This window comes from Balaenoptera musculus, chromosome 20 (genome assembly GCF_009873245.2).
Source record: "Balaenoptera musculus isolate JJ_BM4_2016_0621 chromosome 20, mBalMus1.pri.v3, whole genome shotgun sequence".
Classification (NCBI taxonomy): Eukaryota; Metazoa; Chordata; class Mammalia; order Artiodactyla; family Balaenopteridae; genus Balaenoptera; species Balaenoptera musculus.
This window is the reverse complement of record NC_045804.1, coordinates 7468246-7490754: the sequence shown is the minus strand read 5'-3', so window position 1 is coordinate 7490754 and position 22509 is coordinate 7468246. Positions and strand designations below refer to the sequence as shown.

The 22509-nt window shown below is 44.1% G+C and overlaps 2 protein-coding genes across 6 annotated transcripts in view; one reads left to right on the top strand and one right to left on the bottom strand.

Moving 5' to 3' along the window:
- Positions 1 to 8097, bottom strand: part of LOC118886965 (SAP30 binding protein) — a 36474-nt gene extending 28377 nt beyond the window's left edge. The window contains exons 1-3 of one of the 2 annotated variants that reach the window (XM_036837405.1): positions 7952 to 8097; positions 6400 to 6509; positions 3947 to 3994 (exon numbers count right to left, since the gene is read on the bottom strand). In XM_036837405.1, the coding sequence (XP_036693300.1) occupies positions 3947 to 3994; positions 6400 to 6509; positions 7952 to 8057 (264 nt within the window). In that variant the 5' untranslated portion in view covers positions 8058 to 8097. The remainder of the gene's footprint in view (positions 1 to 3946; positions 3995 to 6399; positions 6510 to 7951) is intronic. The other variant, XM_036837404.1, reaches the window with a different exon arrangement.
- A 156-nt stretch (positions 8098 to 8253) lies between these two features.
- Positions 8254 to 22509, top strand: part of RECQL5 (RecQ like helicase 5) — a 37436-nt gene continuing 23180 nt past the window's right edge. For all 4 annotated transcript variants that reach the window (XR_005017813.1, XM_036837193.1, XM_036837194.1 and 1 more), the window contains exons 1-7: positions 8254 to 8409; positions 8910 to 9046; positions 9884 to 10005; positions 11371 to 11889; positions 12484 to 12586; positions 13128 to 13239; positions 14421 to 14583. Coding sequence is in view for 3 of the 4 variants with exons in the window: in XM_036837193.1 (XP_036693088.1) it covers positions 8920 to 9046; positions 9884 to 10005; positions 11371 to 11889; positions 12484 to 12586; positions 13128 to 13239; positions 14421 to 14583 (1146 nt within the window). In the remaining variant the exon portion in view is untranslated. The remainder of the gene's footprint in view (positions 8410 to 8909; positions 9047 to 9883; positions 10006 to 11370; positions 11890 to 12483; positions 12587 to 13127; positions 13240 to 14420; positions 14584 to 22509) is intronic.

Below are 22509 nucleotides of genomic sequence, written 5' to 3'. Positions count from 1 at the left end.
ACATCTCCTCGTTGCTTTGAGTTCCGCATGGGGCTGCCACCGCCCTTCCCTCACCAGACCTTCAAACAGCAGACAGAACTGCCGGCTCTTCCCCAGTCTTCCCTCTTCCAGCTCCTTAACTTTTCCCCATGTGACGTGGCTTTAAGTCTCCTCACCGCTGCTCTCCTTGGAGCACAGTCCGGTTTAAAATGCAGAATCCAATATCCCAAAACAGGCCCAGTGATATATATGACCAGCCTGGGAAGCGTACTGAGGGGGCACTGGTCGTCGCAACTAACGCTACTGAATGCAGACGGGCCAGACACCAGTAATCTAAGTATTTGCTACATTTACTCAGTGAATCCTCACAAAACAAATGAGGCAGATTTGATATGCGGTCTCATCGTACTCCGGATGCTCTACTGCCTCCAATACGACTCAAGACCCCATAAGGCTAACAGCTCAATGGACAGGTACAGGGCAATGAAAGCAGCTATCAAATAGTTAATTAATATTTCCAACCCAAGATTTTTGTTTTTGAAGAACAGTAGTTCTTGAAGTTGATCTGTGGACCCCTGGGGGTCTGCAAGGTCAAAACTATTTGTGTAATACCAAGACATTATTTGTTCTTTCACTGTGTTACATTTACAGGGGCAACAATGGGTAAACTTCTTGGCCCTTTAGAATAAATCAAGGCAGTGGCACCAAATTTAGCAGTAGTCATATTCTCGGTTTAAAAAAAAAAAGGCAAATTTCACTTAAGAATATCCTTGACGAAGCAGTAAAAATGATTCATCTTGATCACTGAGTACATTTTAGCATTTTGTGTGACTGAGTTACAAGCTGAACTAGCTGCTTTCTTCATGGAATATCACGTTTACTTGAAAGAATAACTGACAAACTATGGTTATTCAGACTTACGTAGCTGGCAGGCATTTTCTTAACAACAAAGCCCGTCATTTCAGGGAAAACTCTCATGGTATTTACTGGCAACAATAAAATTCAAGTCCTCAAGCAAAAATTAGAATCTGGGAAAATACATACTTCCCACTGTGAGCATGACAGCTTTCTGATACTTAATGGCTTGTCTGATGAGATCAGAAATGTCACTAACAAATAAGATTTTTTTTGGATACTACAGAACAAAATGTGTCAACATTTAGGAAACCTGCATAACTCGGTGAACCAACATTGTCCGAGTCACTAGTGTCTGATGATGTAATATCATGTATGGGCAAAAGAGCCACTTAAAGTGTGAGAGACCTGTGGATTTAAGTGAAGCAGAGTCCAAAAAGTTCATTGATTCACATTCTCGTTGCAACTAACCTTTAGGAAACTACCACCTGTTGAGTTATGATGAAGCATCAAACATCCACAAGTACTTGAAGGGCTATCAAAATACTCTTCTCTTTCCAACGACTTGTCTGTATGAAGCAAGAGTTTTTTCGAATCCTTCAACCAAAATAACATGTTGCAATAGACTGAACACAGAAGCAGTTATGAGAACCTAGCTGCCTGTTCAAGTAGACATCAGACATTAAGGAGACTTGTAAAATGGTAAAACAATGCCATTTTTTGTTCAGACTTTTGTTTTGGAAATGATAATTTCTCATAAAAACGTTATTTATGTGAATATGTAATAGGTTTGTTATTTTTAAATAAACAAATATTTAAAACATCAAGAGATAAAACCAAAATGAACAAAAGCTTTTTGGGATCCTAGTTTTTAATTGTGTAAAGAAATGAAAATGTTTTGAGACCTGCTATAGTAAAAAATTAAAAGCAGATCTTAAAAAGTCAAAGTAGGAAGGAGTGCCATCTAGTGAAAAGAGAGTTATGACATCAATTCATTTGCTAACAAAATAAATGACACCTCCAGTGACATATCGTATTGTTAGAAACTTCACATACTTAAGGCAGAAATATGCAAAATTAAGGGTTTAGAATACAAAAGTATTGTTAAATATCAACTGAAATAAAACTTAAGTGTGCCAGAAGAGTTCCGGAATAGAGGGAGGGTTGAGAGGGGTTTGAGGCAGAGGCTGAAACCCGAAGACAGTGTGATACCAGCTCAGGCAGGAGAGGAAGTCAGGGCCAGGACGAAGCATGGGAAACATACAAAACTCATGCTGGGGACACCGTTTCTAGTCCTTGGAGATGCCACGAGGACTTGGTCTTTCTGTCCCCCTGGTGGGCCTCTGCTAGCTACTGGGGACCACAGGACGTCTGAGCTGGAGAACTCCGTCTGACCCCCTCTATGCTCACCCTCCAAAAGAACTACATCAAGTTACTGTGAGGGCTGGATTTTGTGTTCTCATTTCTGAGGGCTCCCTAACAGGAACAGAAATTGTTCCTTGAGGACTTTTCATTTCACAGATTAGAAATTCAAACGACTGAATGAAATACAGTAACGCACATCAGTCAACCTCCAGGTGGGACCAAGAAAGGGGAGGCTGAACACAAAAAGACATTAACCAACTTCCCATCCTACCTCCTCTCTTTTTTGGCTGTTCTTCCTCTCTCATGCAGGCATGTCATCCCAGGGGATTTGCTGTATTCCAGAAGGGGTGACAGTTAAGGGCATGCACCCTGCTCTCCAGCCAACTTCCCCAGGAGGCTTCAGCTTCAGGCGAAGGCTGGCAGCTGTACACATAAAGGCTCCAGGTCCCACAAATCCTCCTTTCTGTCCACAACTGAAGCCCTGACACTTGGCGACCCCCAAGGCTTATTTTATGCACAGGCTCCAAGGCCCAAATACTCCAAATACTAAGACAGAAGATGGACACTAACACTACTGACCATTTCCTTTCTGTGAGCCCAAGCAGAGCTTGACAGTCCTTGATGCAGGCCACGGGTCTACCCTCCTGCTAGTAATGCTTGGCCAGGTTCTGAAGCCTGCATTCCTCACTAGGCACAGAAAGGAGCTGGCGCTTGTGGTTTGTAGGACAACATTTGTTTTTCCTCCTGCATGCTGGTGCCTAAACGTTCTTTCTTGGTAAAATTTCGTATCTGCATCATCCGTAGCTCTTTGTGGCTTTATTTCAATGGTTGTGCACAGTTCTAGCCAATCACAAAATCAGCTCAAATTTGGAACAGCTCATGCTATATTTTTGGATATACCCCTGCTTTACCTTATAATTGGGGATAGTTTTCCTAAATTCCACTAGGACACCTTAAAGGCCTCAGCTGGTTTTAAAGCAGTTTTTAGACACAAAACTTGATCCCTATTCCCCAGGCCCAGAGTGATGGAATTACTCTTTTTCTTTGAAAAAAAAAAAAATACCCAACACTGGGGGGGCGGGGTGGTGGTGGTGGTGGGGTGTGTGTGTGTGTGTGTGTGTGTATATTTATGTATTTATGTATGTGTGTGTGTGTGTGTGTGTGTGTGCCTTAACCTTCATCATGATGGGGTCAAGGATATGCAAATTACTCTCAGCTGCTACTGGGATGGAAATAGAAGAAGAAATGACTCTGTTGTTTCAAAACAAACCATTCTGTGTGGTTTACCCGAGAGTGGAAGGGCACAAGCCTGGAAAAACAAGGCTTAGGCTCAGCATCTCCCATAGCTGGGAGAGGTCTCATTTTGTCTGGCTCTCTATGGCCCTTCTTCATGTCTAGACGACTAAAGAGAGCCCATGGTACATGAGGCAGCCATTATGGCTTTCTGATTCTAAAAACATTCCCACACCTAACCCACCTGCAGGGGCAGTGACCCCCCAGAGCCCACCTGGATTCGGAGCAGAGGTGGGTTGCTGCATTCAGCCAAGCCTCTCACCTTGGCTGCGAGGCTGGAAATCGAGCTGCCTCAGGACAGTCCAGGGTAGTCTCCAGGCTTCTCTCCCCCAACTTACACATGGTTACACAGTATGTTAGTGAGACAGATCTTGACCAGACACATGAACTGAGCCATATTGTTAAAAATGCCTTGTTCGTATCCAGCCACCCCACCACAGCCAATACCAAATACCTTTGGGTCATCAGCCTCAGGTTTTTCAGTCTCTGAATCGTCATCTTCCTACAAGACAAAGAATTTAGAGGATTAAGCTTAAAGGACTGGGCCTGAGGTTCTCACATGCATAACAGGGTTTGGAGCAAATCTACCCAGCCTGGGTTGTCCCACCAAGAACCCCTCCCCTACCATATGACCCAGGCTCTAGAGAAAGAGAAGGGGAAAAAGAGATGTTCGGGGGGGACGACATCGGCAGCTCAAAGTTGTTATGCCAGCAGTGCCATAGCCTATATTAATGAAAATGCCTGAGATCAAAAATCACAAACACAAAAATGGAGAAAGGTGGCAATATGCTTGAGAAAAGAATAAGATCAGGCGCCACAGGATAAAACAGGAATGACGTTTCCAATGAAGTATCGGTGATTTCAAACCAGTATGAGTCTTTTTTTCCTTCTTTGCCTTTCATGTACACAAATACATCAGACTCAGAGCTCCCGTAACATTGTTCGCCCCTGGAGTGCCATGACCCCCACACACTATACCCCAGCGCTTCAACCAGCAACACCTGCACCAACATGAACAGTAGGAAGGTAGGCATCAAACGACCAGGGCGAGTGAGCTGGGAAAGGCAGGACTGAAGGGCAATGCCCAGCCTGTCCTGGGCCCCAGCTGAGTGGGCCCTGCCTCCATGCAAGTGCTCACAGAATTGCCGGTGACCCGTTCCATCCAGCCTTGTTCCCTACCCAAAGGGCCTGCCAGACACAAAGCACCACGCGGGCAAGGCATTTTCCAAAGTGTGCCCTGACCTCACCCGAGCTAGCCCACCATTCCACTAAATGCTAATGAAGGTCAAAGATCAGCTACCCTGTTAGGTAGCTATAATCCACATCCGTTCCACTACCCAGCACACCCCAATACGCGGGAGCCATGATTTAACATCCAACAGAAAACTGTTTCATTTGAAACTGCTTTTTTCAATCACTTTAACCCCCGAATTAGAAAGCCCGCCAGATGTTAATATAAACACCACCTGAGAGACTTGAACTACACTGATGGCTTTGAGATTTAATTGTCCTGCAAGGCATCAGTGAGCCACAGGTTTTAAACGCAATCTCCAAAATCTCCTCCAAATGAAACCCATCAGGCCAAATAATCAGAGATGTAGCTCAGCCAAATACAATCACATTTTAGAATGTCTATATTGGGATTGGATGCGAGGATTTTACTAAAATTTGAAATAAAGCTTAAATCTGGTAAAAATTCTACGCAAAGCAAATATAGAATAACACTTCAAAAACACACGTCGTGCAAATTTGCTGAAGAAAATAGTTACGGATGTTAAGCCACTATGTATGCACTTAAGAAAAGCAGAAAAACGAAATAACTTACAAAGCTTTTCTAAACAATTTTAGTCAATTCTGAATTATCAGCAATCATGGGGGAGGAGAGCCCTAAGGGGATAAAAAGGTCTTCCAAAACAACAGAAAATACAAAACGCGTTTTTGTTTAATTTGTAAAGCATTTTATCCCCGCCCTCCCCCCCCCCCCTTTTTTTGGTCGCACCTCGCGGCTTGTGGGATCTTAGTTCCCCAACCAGGGATTGAACCTGGGCCCTCGCAGTGAGAGCACAGAGTCCTAACCACTGGACCACCAGGCAATTCCCTGTGAAGCATTTTAATGTTAACATTTAAGTATCAACGAGTAACAAAAATTTCAAACAAATAATATAGAACACTGAGCGTTTTAATTAGAGCTGTTGCTAAATAACCAGATTTTATATAGAGATTCAACTTTGTATGTCCTTGTGTTAAGCACCAGCCTGAATCCTTGTTTTTCTCCAAACTTTAAAATTCTGGCCCATGATTCTCAGGTGACAGTGTACCTAGTCTTTCTGATTAATTAAGATGCAAGTTCTCTTTCCTTTGATAGTCAGCACATACTAAACATCAGGCAAGATTTGTGATCAAGAACACTTTGATAAAAAGTGCCAAGTAGAAAGTCAAGAAAGGAGTTAATAAGGATCAAACCACAAATAACTGTCCTTCTTAGTCTTTCTAATAAACTGAAAAATTTGAATGAACCCCAACCAAGATTACAAATAACACAGAATTGAGTGCAGATATAAATGATACACCAATTAGGATGAATGCACTGTTACAAATGGAATAAATTATCTAAACAGGGAAAACCAATATAAAACACCCATTGATATTTGTGTTAAATAAAATTGTCCACTATCTTTTCCCCCAAATTTCAATTCAAAGGTTAATACAAAATGGTTCAGGTGAAAACGAATTTGATTTTCAAATAGAACTAGTGATATCCAACCCAGTTTCCTCAACTGATACTAAAGAAAATAAAAGGGGGGGGGATGAAATTAGGCATGAAATGGAACACTGTTGGTACAGGTCAGAAAGTTTCTGACAAATGGCGCTTTGAGCAGCTCTGGATTTGGGAACAGACTTACTTACCGACTGTTTGCTGTTCTCATCCTCCTCTTCTTCATAGCCATCTTCATCACCCCCGAGGCGAGAAAAATCATCCTCTCCATAGGCTTCAGATACCAATCCGCCTTTCTCCTCTTAAACAGAAGAGAAAAATAAAATGAATGAACGGGGAAAAGAATGCAAAAAAAAAAACACCTGAGTGATCTGAGTTGCCAGGACTATCTCTGAAGAAAAAAGGAAACCTAAATCTCATGTAAGTGACCTTAGGCCCAAATTCTGCTTTTGGGAAGATCACAGAATTTAGTGTATGAATTCATTAAAAGAACAGGGAAGAAAACCAAGTAATATTAAATTCCGTTTCTAATGCTTCCAATCCACCTATTATGCCAACAGAAGCCTTCCCTTCTCTGAACTATTATACCATGTTGTTTAAACATCTCTTTTGAACAAACGTATGGACACCAAGGGGGGAAAGTGGCGGGGGTGGTGGTGGTGGTGGGATGACTTGGGAGATTGGGATTGACATATATACACTAATATGTATAAAACAGATAACTAATAAGAACCTGCTGTATAAAAAATAAAATAAAATTAAAAAATTCAAAAAAACCCACACCCATCTCTTTTGATCTGCATATGTCTACCTTGTATCATAGGCACCAATGAACTTGTCTTCTCATCAAGACAAGAACTCTGTCATCCTCATTTTTGTGTGTCCTCCCCTAGGAACAGGACCTTAAATGGGGGCACCTTGAGAGGTTCCCAATCATACCTACTTGAGAAACAAAATCTTTTCCTACATTTAAAACAAAAACAACAACAAAGCCCAAAAACAAAACAAATTACTGGGAAACCACCAGAGAACTTCCTGACAGGCAGAGACCACACAAAACTGAGAGGAGCTAACCCAGTCCAAGGCCCCCCGACCCCCATCACTTTCCAAATGAGGAAACCAAGGCCCAGATACGTTGGGTAACTTGCTGCCTCTCTACGTCCCCATATAGATCTGTTCCCATTTCTTAACATTGTGATTCTTAACCAGAGTAGAGCAACAAAATCACTGATGGGCTTTAACAACTCACAAAGTAATGGAATCACCAAGAAGCCTTGGAAAGCTCACAAATGCCCAGGTCCTTCCCCAGATCTACTGAATTAGACTCCCTCGCAGTGGAGACAGGATGTATGTATTTTTAAAAGCTCCAAGATATGGCTAAAGCATATTATTAAAAGTTTCGCTCTCCCCCACCAAACAACAAGGCCGGAGAAAACAGGTGGTGGTTCAGTAGCCTTGGACCCTCTCCACCCTTCGTCCATCCTTCTGCCCAGCACGACGCCCAGCAGGGAGAAGACTTTCAGTAAGTTTCGGAAAAATAATAGAAACAAAAGAAGGAGACGGTCCATTCTTGCTACAGAGCATCTAATGCTCGGTCTATCCCAGGACCCTGAACGCCCTTCGGGGCTCCAGAGCCCGATACTTGGGGCACAATGACCATCTCTTTCCCTCCCGCCTGCTAGGGCAGCAGCATTCCGAGCAGACATCCGATTCTCCCCTTCCAGCTCCCTACTTGGGCCTCACCAGCTGCGCCGCCCGCCGTTTCAACTCCTGCCTCGCCGTCAGACTCGGGCTCTGAATCTTCCGCGTAAACTGCCAGAGACGACAGAACATTCTTCTTCCCCGCCATCTTATTCCCACAGCCCCGGCGTGGCTCACTCCTATGACTCCACAGAGCCGACTTCCGGGCGGAGAGGCAAGTACTTCCGGATCCCAGGAGACCCCGCGCCCGTTTCAGACCTAGAACCAATCAAAACGGCTGTTTCCGCGCCTGGCTCCGCCCCTCGCGCCAACGCTTGCATAACGTCATCACTGCGCGACGGACCCAAGCTTGTGTGGGTTTTACCTGACATTGCATTCCCAGCAGTTTGGCTTTTGAGAGTTGCCTGTGGCGTATGGGGGTCTGCGAGTAGTTCCCGAGCCAGCGGGCAGCAACTGCCCGACAAGAGCCCCTCGCTCCTTGGGGCCCACGGCCGGCTCTGATATCTTGGGATGAAGAGAGGGAGGCTTCGGCTGGGGAAAGGAGGAAAGAACAGATATAGGGTTCAGAGGAGGAAAAGGGAAGAGGTCTCCTCTGGCGTGGGGGTCGTGGGGGGGAGAAGAGGTCGGGGTCCCGGGGGGAAGAATGGTCGTCATGGCTGTGCTTATAGAGCGGAGGGTGGATCTTAGAAAAAAAATTCCATCTTCTCCAAACTATTTTGAAGACATTTGTGTTTTTTCCCGTGATCTGATTTCTAGCTCTGCGCTATACCGTGGCCTGGGATAGTTGGGTGTTTTTATTTTCACCGAGCATAAAAATGGAGATAATTACCCAGGAATGTATTGCTTGAGGCTGTTCACCTGGAGCTATATTATTTGAAAATAATATAGTTTGAGTGTAATAAAGCAAACTTATAGAAAAAATAAGTAGGCTTTGAAAAGCAGAACAGAGGGTTCTCTTTGCAACCATATGATCATCACCTTTGCCTTAACCTTTGGCCACTGTCGTCAAGATGAGTACCAACCCTTCCTCTCCTTTTGACCCTGAGCGTCGAGTCCGGAGCACGTTGAAGAAGGTCTTTGGGTTTGACTCTTTTAAGACGCCTTTGCAGGAGAGGGCAACCATGGCTGTAGTGAAAGGTAATGTTGCCAAACTAGCTGCATTTATGTTTGTGCTGGCTATACCATAGCGCTGCCACTACAGAAGGAAGAACACCTTCCTTCTGACCCTTCCTTCCTTCCTCCCCCCCCCTTGGGCCATATTTGGCTTTGGAGCTCTTGTAGATCTGTCACCCAAAACTTGCAGTTTTATTGGCAGAACCACCCAGCTGTTCTGGTTCATAGCCAGAGCTAAGGTTGTCTTTGAAAACAGCTTATAAATTTCCATTCTCCTTTGTGTGTAGGCAGCGGGGTGGGGGTGGGGTGGGGGTGTGGCAGGAATAGCCTAAGCCAGTCACCTTCTAGGTAATTCCTGTATTGAAGATTGAGTGGTCTGGGTCCCAAATAGGGAAGGAAGGAGTAATAATATTATAAAACTGAGATATGTTGACAAATGGTGGTTGTCAAGAGGGGAGCAGCAGTGTCATGTTAATTACATTATAACATTTATAAACAAAAGCCCTCTAAGTGATGTTGTTTCCATGGCTATACAGATATGCCCACTCCTCCAGAAGTATTCAGCTTTCATGGCTGTTCAGTTCAATCATCCATATCCCAGCAGACTCAGACTTCTTACCCTTGTAGTTGTTATTGCCACTACTGGAAATGATTTGTGTGCAATGCCAAATCTCCCTGGACCACTCCCCTTTTCATAGAAAGGATGGGAAGAGAATTGAGGTTATACTGAGACCCTTGCACGTGCCAGACACTCTGTGAGGAGTTTTTCCTACATTCTTGTTTAATTTTCAACAGCCTGGATGAAGGGGAGAGATTAAAAGGCAGGAAGCATTGAGATGTTGCCTTCTTGTATTTTTGCAGGCGACAAGGATGTCTTTGTGTGCATGCCCACAGGGGCAGGAAAATCCCTCTGCTATCAGCTCCCTGCTCTGTTGGCCAAAGGCATCACCATCGTGATCTCACCTCTCATTGCTTTGATTCAGGTGAGGCTCAGGGGTATGAAGATGGCAGCCCAGAAAGTTTAGAGGAAGGTTTTTTTTTGTGGGGGGGTGGTTAATAGCTGGAAATTTTACTTCTCCTTTCTTTGGTCTTTTTTTAAAAATTAATTTATTAATTCTTTTATTTTTGGCTGTGTTGCGTCTTCGTTGCTGCACGTGGGCTTTCTCTAGTTGCAGCGAGTGGGGGCTACTGTTTGTTGTGGTGCTTGGACTCTAGGCGCATGGGCTTCAGTAGTTGCGGCACACGGGCTCGGTAGTTGTGGCTTGTGGCCTCTAGCGCACGGGCTCACTAGTTGTGGCGCACGGGCTTAGTTGCTCCGCAGCATGTGGGATCTTCCCGGACCAGGGATCGAACCTGTGTCCCCTGCATTGGCAGGCGGATTTTTAACTGCTGCACCACCAGGGAAGTCCACCTTTCTTTGGTCTTTTGCCTCTTATTTTTCTTTGATTTGCCTATATCCCTCTCTGTATTGGGTTTCTGAATCGCCCAAATGTGGGGTTCTCCACTAGTGCATATCACTCTGGTGGGTTATGAATGAGTCTTCTGTGTTTTGATGGCCTAAGGTCTCTCACCCTCCTTTGTAACTTTTTGCCTGGAGGAATATGGAACTGTATGTGTATGCACATACACACTCACTCTCGTACGTACACACGTGCACTCTTGATGTTATAGAAGATGCAGGTGGATAGAGAGGTATAAACCGATATAGGGGAATTCCTGGTATATTCTGCTTTATTCTGGCGAGAGCACAGCCATGAGACAGAAAAAAAGATGAGAAACTTATTGGGATGTTGTTAACATCTGTTCTGTGCTTCTGACTATATTTAAGGCCTGCAGATGGACTGATAGAATCAGAAATGAGGAAGTGTGGCCGTGTGGTTAAGAGCCATCCACCATGAAGAAAAGGAGAGAGAGAGAGAGAGAGGGATAGAGAACAACAATAACAGTGCTTAGTGAGTGTGTACTAGTCTCAGGCTTTGTGCTAAGTGTTTAGGGGCATTAACGTACCTTCCAAGTGTAAAATTTCATTTAATTCTTAAAACAATCCTATTAGGTAGATTTACTCTTTTCATAGTAAAGTGAAAGAATGAGAGTGAGAAAATGGAAAGGTTAAGGTTAAGAGCCAGCTGAAGAGCATGTGGTAATTGAGCCGGGATTAAATCCACGTCTATCTGGCTCCACACATCAACCACTTCACCTTCTGTACTTCTTTTTATGCAAAGAGAAGACACGTTAGAGGGTGGGAGAAGGATGCTTTATGGCTGTGAAATACCCCAGGGAGTCACAGTGACGTTTACCCCTGAGGCCTGAGGGCCACTTATAGTCCCCTCTCCCCCTTCTGCCCTCAGGACCAAGTGGACCACTTGCTGTCCCTGAAGGTCCGAGTGAGTTCCCTGAACTCGAAGCTCTCGGCACAGCAGAAGAAGGAGCTGCTCTCCGACCTGGAGCAGGAAAAGCCCTGGACCAAGCTTCTGTACATCACGCCAGAGATGGCGGCTTCTGCCTCCTTCCAGCCCGCCCTGAATTCCTTGGCGTCCCGCCACCTGCTCTCCTACCTCGTGGTGGATGAAGCTCATTGTGTGTCCCAGTGGGGGCACGACTTCCGTCCTGACTACTTGCGTCTGGGAGCCCTGCGCCCCCGCCTGGCCCACGCCCCCTGTGTGGCTCTCACTGCCACAGCCACCCCGCAGGTCCGAGAGGATGTGTTTGCCGCCCTGCAGCTGAAGCAGCCGGTTGCTACCTTCAAGACTCCCTGCTTCCGGGCCAACCTCTTCTATGATGTGCAGTTCAAGGAACTGCTTCCTGATCCCTACGGGAACCTGAGGGACTTCTGCCTTAAGGCTCTCGGACAGAAGGCTGATAAAGGGGTGAGGGCATTGAGGTTGGGGGGCCGAGGTACATCGGGGGCGGCGGGCTGCTACGTGGGGCATAGAGAAGGATTCTCATTTCCAAGATCTTTGCTTTTCTGGCTTCCTCAGCCAGGACTGTCCATAGCTTCTTAAAACTCGTGCACAGAGTTGTCGCTTTGGTTTCCTGGCCTTGTCCCCCTTACTGGGCTTCCCGTGTCCCAGAGTCCTCCTGTGGGGGGCCTTTGCAGACCTATCCGAGGCTTGTGGGGAGGAGGCCGGGGTTAGAAAAGTTGGGTTTTGAGCTGCTTTGGTCCCGCCTTGTTAGAAAGTAGCAGGGCTGTGCTAGGTGGTCTGCCTCAGAGGAGACCGTGAGCCTGACGAGAGAGAGTCAGAGCTGCTTTTAAAGCAGGGACTTCCCCGGCGGACCAGTGGTTAGGACCTGGCTCTTTCACTGCTGGGGCGCGAGTTCAGTCCCTGGTCAGGGAACGAAGGTCGCACAAGCTGCGTGATGCGGCCAATAAATAAATAAATAAATAAAAAGAGCAGGCTGCAGTGCGATGGGCTGTTTTGTTCTTCCCAATGCTTATTTTCTTCCCGTGTCTCCCCTTTCAGTTGTCCGGCTGCGGCATTGTCTACTGCAGGACCAGGGAGGCCTGTGAACAGCTGGCCATAGAGCTCAGTTACAGGGGCGTGAATGCCAAGGCGTACCACGCAGGTAAGGGGCACCTGGGCCACGTGGCCCACCTTACTCTCAGAAGCTGCTTAGCCGGTCTTTTGTTCCTTAAGAATCCTGGATAATCAGGGGGTCCATCATCTTTTTCCAGATACCCAGGCAGAGCTAAAGTGATTCACTTAAATTCACGAAAAGGAGTCTAGACCCAAATGAGATCTAAAAGGAGAATTGTGACTCCTGAATTCTTGTTGTCACCCTGTGCCCACTCAGCAGCAGGTGATGAGTTTTTTTAGCCCAGGTATTGGTGTCATGGAAAGAGCACAGGCTCTGGAGGCCAATGGACTTGGGTTTGAATCCTGGCTGTCACATTTATGGAGTGCTCTGTGCCACACACAGGCCTGGGTCTCTATGTTTATTGGCTCAGGCTTGGTGGGTTAAGTGCCTGGCCTGAGGTCGTACAGCTGGTAAGTGATGGATTCAGGGTGTGTGTACTGTGCCCAGCACAGCGGCAGACCCAAGGTAGACCTCAGGGGAAACCCAAGGGAAATGCAAGTTCCCTTCGTCACCTTCCCCTCTTTTCTAGGGCTGAAGGCTCCTGAAAGAACGCTGGTGCAGAACGAGTGGATGGAGGAGAAGGTCCCTGTAATTGTTGCAACCATTAGTTTTGGGATGGGAGTGGACAAAGCCAATGTCAGGTGAGCCCTGGTTCTTGTCTTGCTTTGCCAGTTGGGGCCTGGCTCCGGGTGGGGTGGGCCACCTGGTGCTCTGTCTGGGGAGCCAGCTCTCTGTGTCCTTCTAGGGCCAGAGCGGAAGGAGGCCCCAGGATAGAGTCCCTGGTACATAGTCCAAACGCTGACAGGTTCTGTGCACAGTTCCTCTGCTCCCTGGTGATGGCACAGCACGGTTCTTCCATCCCCCAGAAGAGGGGGCAGCATGCAGACCATCAGGCTCACCCTTTAACACAGCCCCACTCACTCCCACCTTAGCATCTGGAGCCTGTGAGGGGGTGGAATGAACTATCTTAAAACTGCTCCCTGTGCAAAACTGAAGGCAAAGATCTCGTTACCGTCACTCCTTGTTACTGTTTACTGGACAGTCCAGAAGAGATGGGTACATCCCAGCCTCCTAGCCCCACACTGGCCACTGTTGGGAAGTCTTTTACCTCCAGCCATGCTTGACCCTCCAGAGACATTTTGGGCTGCAGCCTGAAGCCCTTTGCTCTGATTAACACCAACAGTAATGCCTTGTGTGATTTACAGAGCACTTTTGCATACGTGGTCTTGTTAAGCCTCATAGTGACTCTGAGTTGGTCAGGGTAGGAATTAGACCGTGAACTATACTTGAGATAACGTGGACTTTGGAATCAGGGTTTGAACTCTGGGTCAGCTGTGTCTTATTACGGATCAGCTTTGGAGTCAGACACCCCTAGGCTCAAATTCTAGCTCTGCCGTCCCCTTGTACAAATTTACCTCTCTGAATCCCAAGTTCATTGTCTATAAAATGAGGCTACCTCACATGATGGTGACTGTAATGATTTAACAAGGCAAATATATACACTGGCTCATAGTAGGTACTTCATAAGTATTATCCTTTTCGCTCTTCAAAGATGTTATAAAGGACTTACCCAGCTCATAAGTGTCCTAATCTTGTTTCTTTAAGTCCGCTATTTTTTCCATGGGCTGCTCCATGGTGGGAAGGCCTGCTGAAGGACTGCAGGGTCCTAGCCATGCTTACTCTGGGGGCCTGTCTCTGCCTCTCTGCCTGCCAGCCTCCCACTCCTGGTCCCTGTGGAGACCCCTGCTCCGCTGACTTGGAGTCACTTCTTCCCTCAGCTTTTCTGCCACATTTCATGCTGCTTGTCCCTTGGATCCTACAGGTTTGTTGCCCACTGGAATATTGCCAAGTCTATGGCTGGGTACTACCAGGAGTCTGGCCGGGCGGGCAGAGACGGAAAGCCTTCCTGGTGCCGTCTGTATTACTCTAGGAATGACCGGGACCAAGTCAGCTTCCTGATCAGGAAGGAAGTAGCAAAACTCCAGGTAAGTCCTGGGCAGTAGGAGCCCTTCTTGTCCGAACCCACCACTCTCCAATTTCCGAACCCAGATGGAGCTTCTGTAATCTGGAGGGCTGCTCCTGAGGGTAGAAGGTACAGCAAGGCGGGGAATGGGCTGTAGGTGGATAGCTTATAACTAGGTTAGACTTTCTTCTTTATACTTGATTGATCTTCGTACGGTCTGTTGTGTGTGTGTTACTTTACATAGTCAAGATCAATCCTGCCTTGTTTTAGCCTTTTTTTTTTTTTTTTTTTTTTTTTTAAAAACTGGTTACATATTCCTTGTAGAGAACCTAGACACAGACTCAGGAATATAAGGGAACTTGGTGTATGATAGGTGGCATTAGAAATCAACAGGAAAAGGATGAACTATTGAATAATTGATGCTAGAAAAAGATAAAATTAGAACCCTACCTCCCATGCCATATACATATGAATTACAGGTGGATTAAAGACCTCAAAAAACTGTAAAACTGGGGAGAAAATATTTCATGGCCTTGAGGAAGGGAAGAGTATGTCAAGTTTTTTTTTTTTTTAATATTATTTATTTTGGCTGCACCTGTCTTAGTTGCAGCATGTGGAATCTTCATTGCGGCATGTGAGCTCTTAGTTGCGGCATGCGTGCGGGATCTAGTTCCTTGACCAGGGATCGAACCTGGGCCCCCTGCATTGGAAGCACAGAGTCTTACCCAGTGGACCACCAGGGAAGTCCCTATGTCAAGATTTTTAAAAGCAGACACCATCAAAGAAGACTTGATCTGTTTGACTAAATTCGAGCTAAAAATTTCTTTATAGTGACAGACACCATAAACAAAGTGAAAAAATGAGCCATTTGGGGATTTCATCGTGATAGACATCATTGGCTGGCTGTATAGAACTCCTGCAGGTAAAACAGTAAAAGGCAAACAGCTACATAGCAAAAAGGATGGATTTCACAGAAGAGGAAGCCAGAATATCTAATAAACATACAAAGAGGAAAAAAAAAAAACATACAAAGAGATGCTCAGCCTCACTTAGGAATCAGAGAAATGCAAATCAGATGACAAGCTATCATCTTCTACCCATCAGACTGGCCAAAGTGTAAAACATCTTTATAGTCGCTGTTGGCAAGGATGTGGGGAGAGGGCAGCTCATGACATGGTCAGGATTATAAGCTAGAACGGCTGCTTTGAAGAGAGACGAGGTGACCCGTGTACGTGGAGGGGACTGGCGCACTGCGACTCAGCAGTTCCACATCTAGGTAGACAGGGTGTCAGTGCACGTGATGGACTGTATGAGGGTATAGAGCGATGTTGGCTGCAGCAACACAGTGGGGAAATCAAGCTCTTCCTCTGTGGGGTGTGGGGTAAGTAAACAGTGGGCTAGTCACACAGTGGAATGGTCCAGAGCAGTTAAAAATGAAGCAGTAACTCTACATGAATCAACATGGATTAAACCCCCCCAAAACATAATGTGTGACGTTGCAAAAGGATACACATCGACTTTTCCTTATAAGAAAGATTGAACACAAGGGCTTATTCCTGATCCCCACCAAAAGCACAATAAAAGGATGAAAAGTATATAAACTCACAGTGACAAGGAGATAAGACCCCAGCAGACAGAAATTTTAACAAATGTCTGCCTAGAAAACCCCAAAGACTCTACTAGAAATCTACTAGGATTCATAAGAAAACTTGGCAAGATGGCTGAATGTAAGAGAAACATTACTGTAAATACCTAGGAGTAGAAATGAAAACATGTTTAATTTGCAAGAATAAAACTTATAAAATACCTAGAAGTAAATGTTACCGGTTCTTATCAAGAGACTTTTTTTTAAAACCTCCCCAGTTGATGTTAATATGCAGCCAGGGATGAGAGCCACTGATTTAGATGAAGAAAACTAAAATCTCATTGAAAGAAAACAAACTCTGAACAGATACAAAAGTGATTGGGAAGTCTTAAAACTGTCTTTTCTCCTCAAAGTTAATATAGATATTTCATGAAGTCCCAATTGAAATCCCAAAAGACTTTTATTGGGAAGTAGAATCTTAGAATTTATGTGCAAGAATAAGTGCTCAAGAGCAGCCAGGAAAAGTATGAAAAAGGAGAATGATGAAGGGGATGTGCTTAACCCAGCATCAGAATATGCTGTGCTGCCACCTTGATCAAATGCATGTCATACAGTAACAGTCATTGGAACAGACGAGAGAATTAGAAAATAGGTCCTAGAAAAAACAACAAATAACATACAAGGGGACTCCCATAAGGTTAACAGCTGATTTCTCAGCAGAAACTCTACAAGCCAGAAGGGAGTGGCACAATATATTTAAAGTGATGAAAGGGAAGAACCTATAACCAAGATTACTCTACCCGGTAAGGATCTCATTCAGGTTCAATGGAGAAATCAAAAGCTTTACAGACAAGCAAAAGCTAAGAGAATTCAGCACTACCAAACCAGCTGTACAACAAATGCTAAAGGAAATTCTCTAAGTGGGAAACACAAGAGAAGAAAAGGACCTACAAAAACAAACCCAAAACAATTAAGAAATGGTAATAGGAACATACATATCGATAATTACCTTAAATGTCAATGGGTTAAATGCTCCAGCCAAAAGACACAGGCTCACTGAATGGATACAAAAACAAGACCCATATATACGCTGTCTACAAGAGACCCACTTCAGACCTAGGGACACATACAGACTGAAAGTGAGGGGATGGAAAAAGATATTCCATGCAAATGGAAATCAAAAGAAAGCTGGAGTACCAATACTCATATTAGATAAAATAGACTCTAAAGAATGTTACAAGAGACAAGGAAGGACACTGCATAATGATCAAGGGTTCAATCCAAGAAGAAGATATAACAATTATAAATATATATGTACCCAACATAGGAGCACCTCAATTCATAAGGCAAATGCTAACAGCTGTAAAAGAGGAAATTGACAGTAACACAATAATAGTGGGGGACTTTAACACCTCACTTACACCAATGGACAGATCATCCAGACAGAAAATTAATGAGGGAACACAACCTTTAAATGATACAATAGACCAGATTTAATTTATATTTATAGGACATTCCATCCAAAAACAGCAGATTACACTTTCTTCTCAAGTGCACACAGAACATTCTCCAAGATAGATCACATCTTGGGTCACAAATCAAGCCTTGGTAAATTTAAGAAAATTGAGATCATATCAAGCATCTTTTCCGACCACAACGCTATGAGATTAGAAATCAGTTACAGGGGGAAAAAAACATAAAAAACACAAACACATGGAGGCTAAACGATATGTCACTAAATAACCAAGAGATCACTGAAGAAATCAGAGGAAATTAAAAAATACCTAGAAACAAATAACAATGAAAACACGATGATCAAAAACCTATGGGAGGGCTTCCCTGGTGACGCAGTGGTTGAGAATCTGCCTGCTAATGCAGGGGACACGGGTTCGAGCCCTGGTCTGGGAAGATCCCACATGCCGTGGAGCAACTGGGCCCGTGAGCCACAACTGCTGAGCCTGCGCATCTGGAGCCTGTGCCCTGCAACGGGGGGGGGCCGTGATAGTGAGAGGCCCGCGCACCGCGATGAAGAGTGGCCCCCGCACCACGATGAAGAGTGGCCCCCACTTGCCGCAACTGGAGAAAGCCCTCGCACGAAACGAAGACCCAACACAGCTAAAAATAAATAAATAAATACATAAATAAATAGAGTAGCTATTAATTTAAAAAAAAAAAAACCTATGGGATGCAGCAAAACCAGTTCTAAGAGGGAAGTTTATAGCAATACAATCCTACCTCAAGAAACAAGAAAAATCTCAAATAAACAATCTAACCTTACACCTAAAGGAACTAGAGAAAGAAGAACAAACAAAACCCAAAGTTAGTAGAAGAAAAGAAATCATAAAGATCAGAGCAGAAATAAATGAAAGAGAAACAAAGAAAACAGTAGCAAAGATCAATAAAACTAAAAGGTGGTTCTTTGAGAAGATAAACAAAATTGATAAACCTTTAGCCAGACTCATCAAGAAAAAGAGGGAGAGGACTCAAATCAATAAAATTAGAAATGAGAAAGGAGAAGTTACAGTGGACACTGCAGAAATACAAAGCATCATAAGAGACTACTACAAGCAACTCTATGCCAATAAAATGGACAACCTGGAAGAAATGGACAAATTCTTGGAAAGGTATAACCTTCCAAGACTGAACCAGGAAGAAATAGAAAATATGAACAGACCAAGCACAAGTAATAAAATTGAAACTGTGATTAAAAATCTTCCAACAACAACAACAAAAATCTTCCCACAAACAAAAGTCCAGGACCGGATGGCTTCACAGGTGAATTCTTTCAAACATTTAGAGAAGAGCTAACACCCATCCTTCTCAAACTCTTCCAAAAAATTGCAGAGGAACACTCCCAAACTCGTTCTACGAGGCCACCATCACCCTGATACCAAAACCAGACAAAGATGTCACAAAAAAAGAAAATTACAGACCAATATCACTGATGAATATAGATGCAAAAATCCTCAACAAAATACTAGCAAACAGAATCCAGCAACACATTAAAAGGATCATACACCATGATCAAGTGGGATTTATCCCAGGGATGCAAGGATTCTTCAATATATGCAAATCAATCAATGTGATACACCATATTAACAAACTGAAGAATAAAAACCATATGATCATCTCAATAGATGCAGAAAAAGCTTTTGACAAAATTCAACACCGATTTATTATAAAAATGGTACAGATGAACTGGTTTGCAGGGCAGAAATAGAGACACAGATGTAGAGAACAAACGTATGGACACCAAGGGGGGAAAGTGGCGGGGGGTGGTGGTGGTGGGATGAATTGGGAGATTGGGATTGACATATATACACTAATATGTATAAAATAGATAAGAACCTGCTGTATAAAAAATAAATAAATTCAAAGAACAAACAAACCAAAAAAAAAAAAGGTCCTAGAATACATCATTTAATATTGATGAAGCTGATAATTCAGTTTAATGGGAAAAGAATGAACTGTCTAATAGCTGGTGCTGATACCGCAGGAATAAAATAAAAGTGCCCCATTTGACACCTTATTTAAAAGACAGATTAAGGACCTCATGTAAAAACTAAACAAAATTTAGTCCAGTGTGCCACCTAGGGCTGGAGATATGGTGAAGATATTGTTGTAATGAAAATTAAAAATCCAGAAAGCTGTCTTAAAAAACCAAATATTTGAATATATAAAAAATCTTAAGTTTCTATAAATCCTGAACCTATGGAAAAAATATACGTGGTGAAAGAGACCGTAAACAAATAGACTGTAGATCTGGAAAAATATTTAATGTAAAAGGCAAACAAAAGGTTAAAGCTGAGAATAAGTAGAGAGCTTTCACCAACTGACAAGAAAAACAAAAGGATATGAAAGGAAAGTTCCCAGAAAAGCTCATCCAAATCCTCGTCCAAAGATGTTCAAATTCGGTACTATCCAGGTAAACGAAAATTAAAGTAATGATTTGACACACGTGTAAAAGAGCTCAAACTCCTGTTGCTAGTGGGCATGTGAAAGAAAGAGTGCCTACACTTTGCCAAGAGAAAAATGCAGTGTTACAGTCTTTTGGGGGGAAGCAATCTAGCAATATCTATTTAAATTTTAAAATACAGATACCCTTTGACCTAGATATCCTATTTCTGGAACCAAATCGCCTGAAATAAGAGTGGCAGTGGGGACTTGCCTCGGGGCGCAGTGGTTAAGAATCCACCTGCCAATGCAGGGGACACGGGTTCAATCCCTGGTCCGGGTAGATCCCACATGCCACGGAGTAACTAAGCCCGTGTGCCACAGCTACTGAGCCCACGCACCCTAGAGCCTGTGCTCCGGAACAAGAGAAGCCACCGCAATGAGAAGCCCGCCCACCTCAACGAGGAGTAGCCCGCACTCGCTGCAACTCGAGAAAGCCCGCACGCAGCAAAGAAGACCAAAAAATGCAGCCAAAAATAAATAAGTAAATAAAAGTGGCAGTGCGTAAGCTCATGTGCTCAAGGGCTTGAATGGTAGAATTGATCATGAGGACAGAAAATCGGAAACAAACTAAATATCCAGCAATGGGGAGTGAAGAAGAAATGATAGTAAATACTCCCCATAGAGTAATAGGCATAGCTGGGGGCCCAGGAAGTCTCGTATCTTCCTTTTTATAAAAAGCATATTTATTACTGTTTGACTTTATAGGTTTGCTATATTGAAATGTAAGTTCCATGACAGCAGGAACCTTTCTGTAGCTGTAATTAATGCCTAGCTCAGTGCTGGGAATGTAGTTAAGTGCTTAATAAGTGCTTATTGAATAAATGAGTAAATTTGAATGACGGGAGAGAAGGTGGGTGCAAGTAGCGATTGGGAACGAAGGAGCCTTGCGAGGACCAAGGATGATAGTTTGCCATGACCTAAGGGAGTGTGATTAACTTGTCTGAAGTTCAAATTAGACAAGGAAAAGATTTCGGTAAGGTGATTAGGTATAAGGTATTTATTTAAAACCTACTAACACAGTGAATTACAAGAGCTCACACTGGGCTCATCATTGAGACATTTGAGATCATTTGAGATAAAGAGATGATCCAGGGGCTTCCCTGGTGGCGCAGTGGTTAAGAATCCACCTGCCAATGCAGGGGACACAGGTTCAAGCCCTGGTCCGGGAAGATCCCACATGCCGCAGAGCGACTAAGCCCGTGTGCCACAACTACTGAGCCTGCGTGCCACAACTACTGAAGCCCATGTGCCTAGAGCCTGTGCTCTGCAACAAGAGAAGCCACCACAATGAAAAGCCCGTGCACTGCAATGAAAGGTAGCCCCCGCTCACTGCAACTAGAGAAAGCCTGTGCACAGCAATGAAGACCCAACGCAGTGAAAAAAAAATTTTTTTAATAAAAAATAAATAAAAAAGAGATGATCCAGAAAGCTTCCAGAGAGTGTTACATGGAGGACGGGGAGTCCAAAGAGCACCAGTTTTCACCATTGTAATACTGGAAACGAGAAACAGTGCTTCCAAATGCTAAATAAACCATCCAATCTAGAACTTCCTACCCAGCCAACCAGTTAGTGTGAAAGTAGGATAAAGACATTTTCAGACAGACGATTTCAAGAAACTTTCTTCTTTGGAGAAGCTACTAAAGGATGTTCTCCACTGCAGAGGCAGTCAACTAGGAAAGGAAGATGGAGACCTGACCCAGGAGCGAGGCAAAGGGAGTGTCCTAGGACGAGAGCAAAGGGTAGTCTCAGCTGTGCACCAGGCCTGGCGAGCAGAGGCCCAGGTCGAACACGGGGACGGAAGACACCAGGAAGCATGTTTCCAAAGATAAAACTGGACCTTGCCATCATTGGCCCCCTCCTTACCGAAGTGAATTTTTCATTACATCAGAACATTTGGGCGGGTATTCGTGATGCACTGAAATCTAAGGAAATGAAAAAACAGGTCAGCTGTTAATTTCAGGAGAAACAATGTTGTCGAAGGATATGTGATCATGGGAAATAGTAAAAATATAATCACGTGGTTAGCTCTGAAGAATCACCTTAAGGGAAATTGTGATGTAATAAGAAATCGTGATATAAATGTATTGGGAGAATGGAAGTATGTGTATTTGTGTGTTCGGGAGATGGGAACCATTCAACTTCCAGAAGCAGAAAGGCAGTAGAGAATGTCCTGGGTGTTAGTGTCTGCTATATTTTCTTGACTATTCTGTATTTTAAAATTTTTCACAATTTTTTTTAAAGATTTTTTTTTTGATGTGGACCATTTTTAAAGTCTTTATTGAATTTATTACAATATTGCTTCTGTTTTACGTTTTGCTGTTTTGGTTGCGAGGCATGTGGGATCTTAGCTCCCCGACCAGGGATCGAACCCGCAACCGCTGCATTGAAAGGCGAAGTCTTAACCAC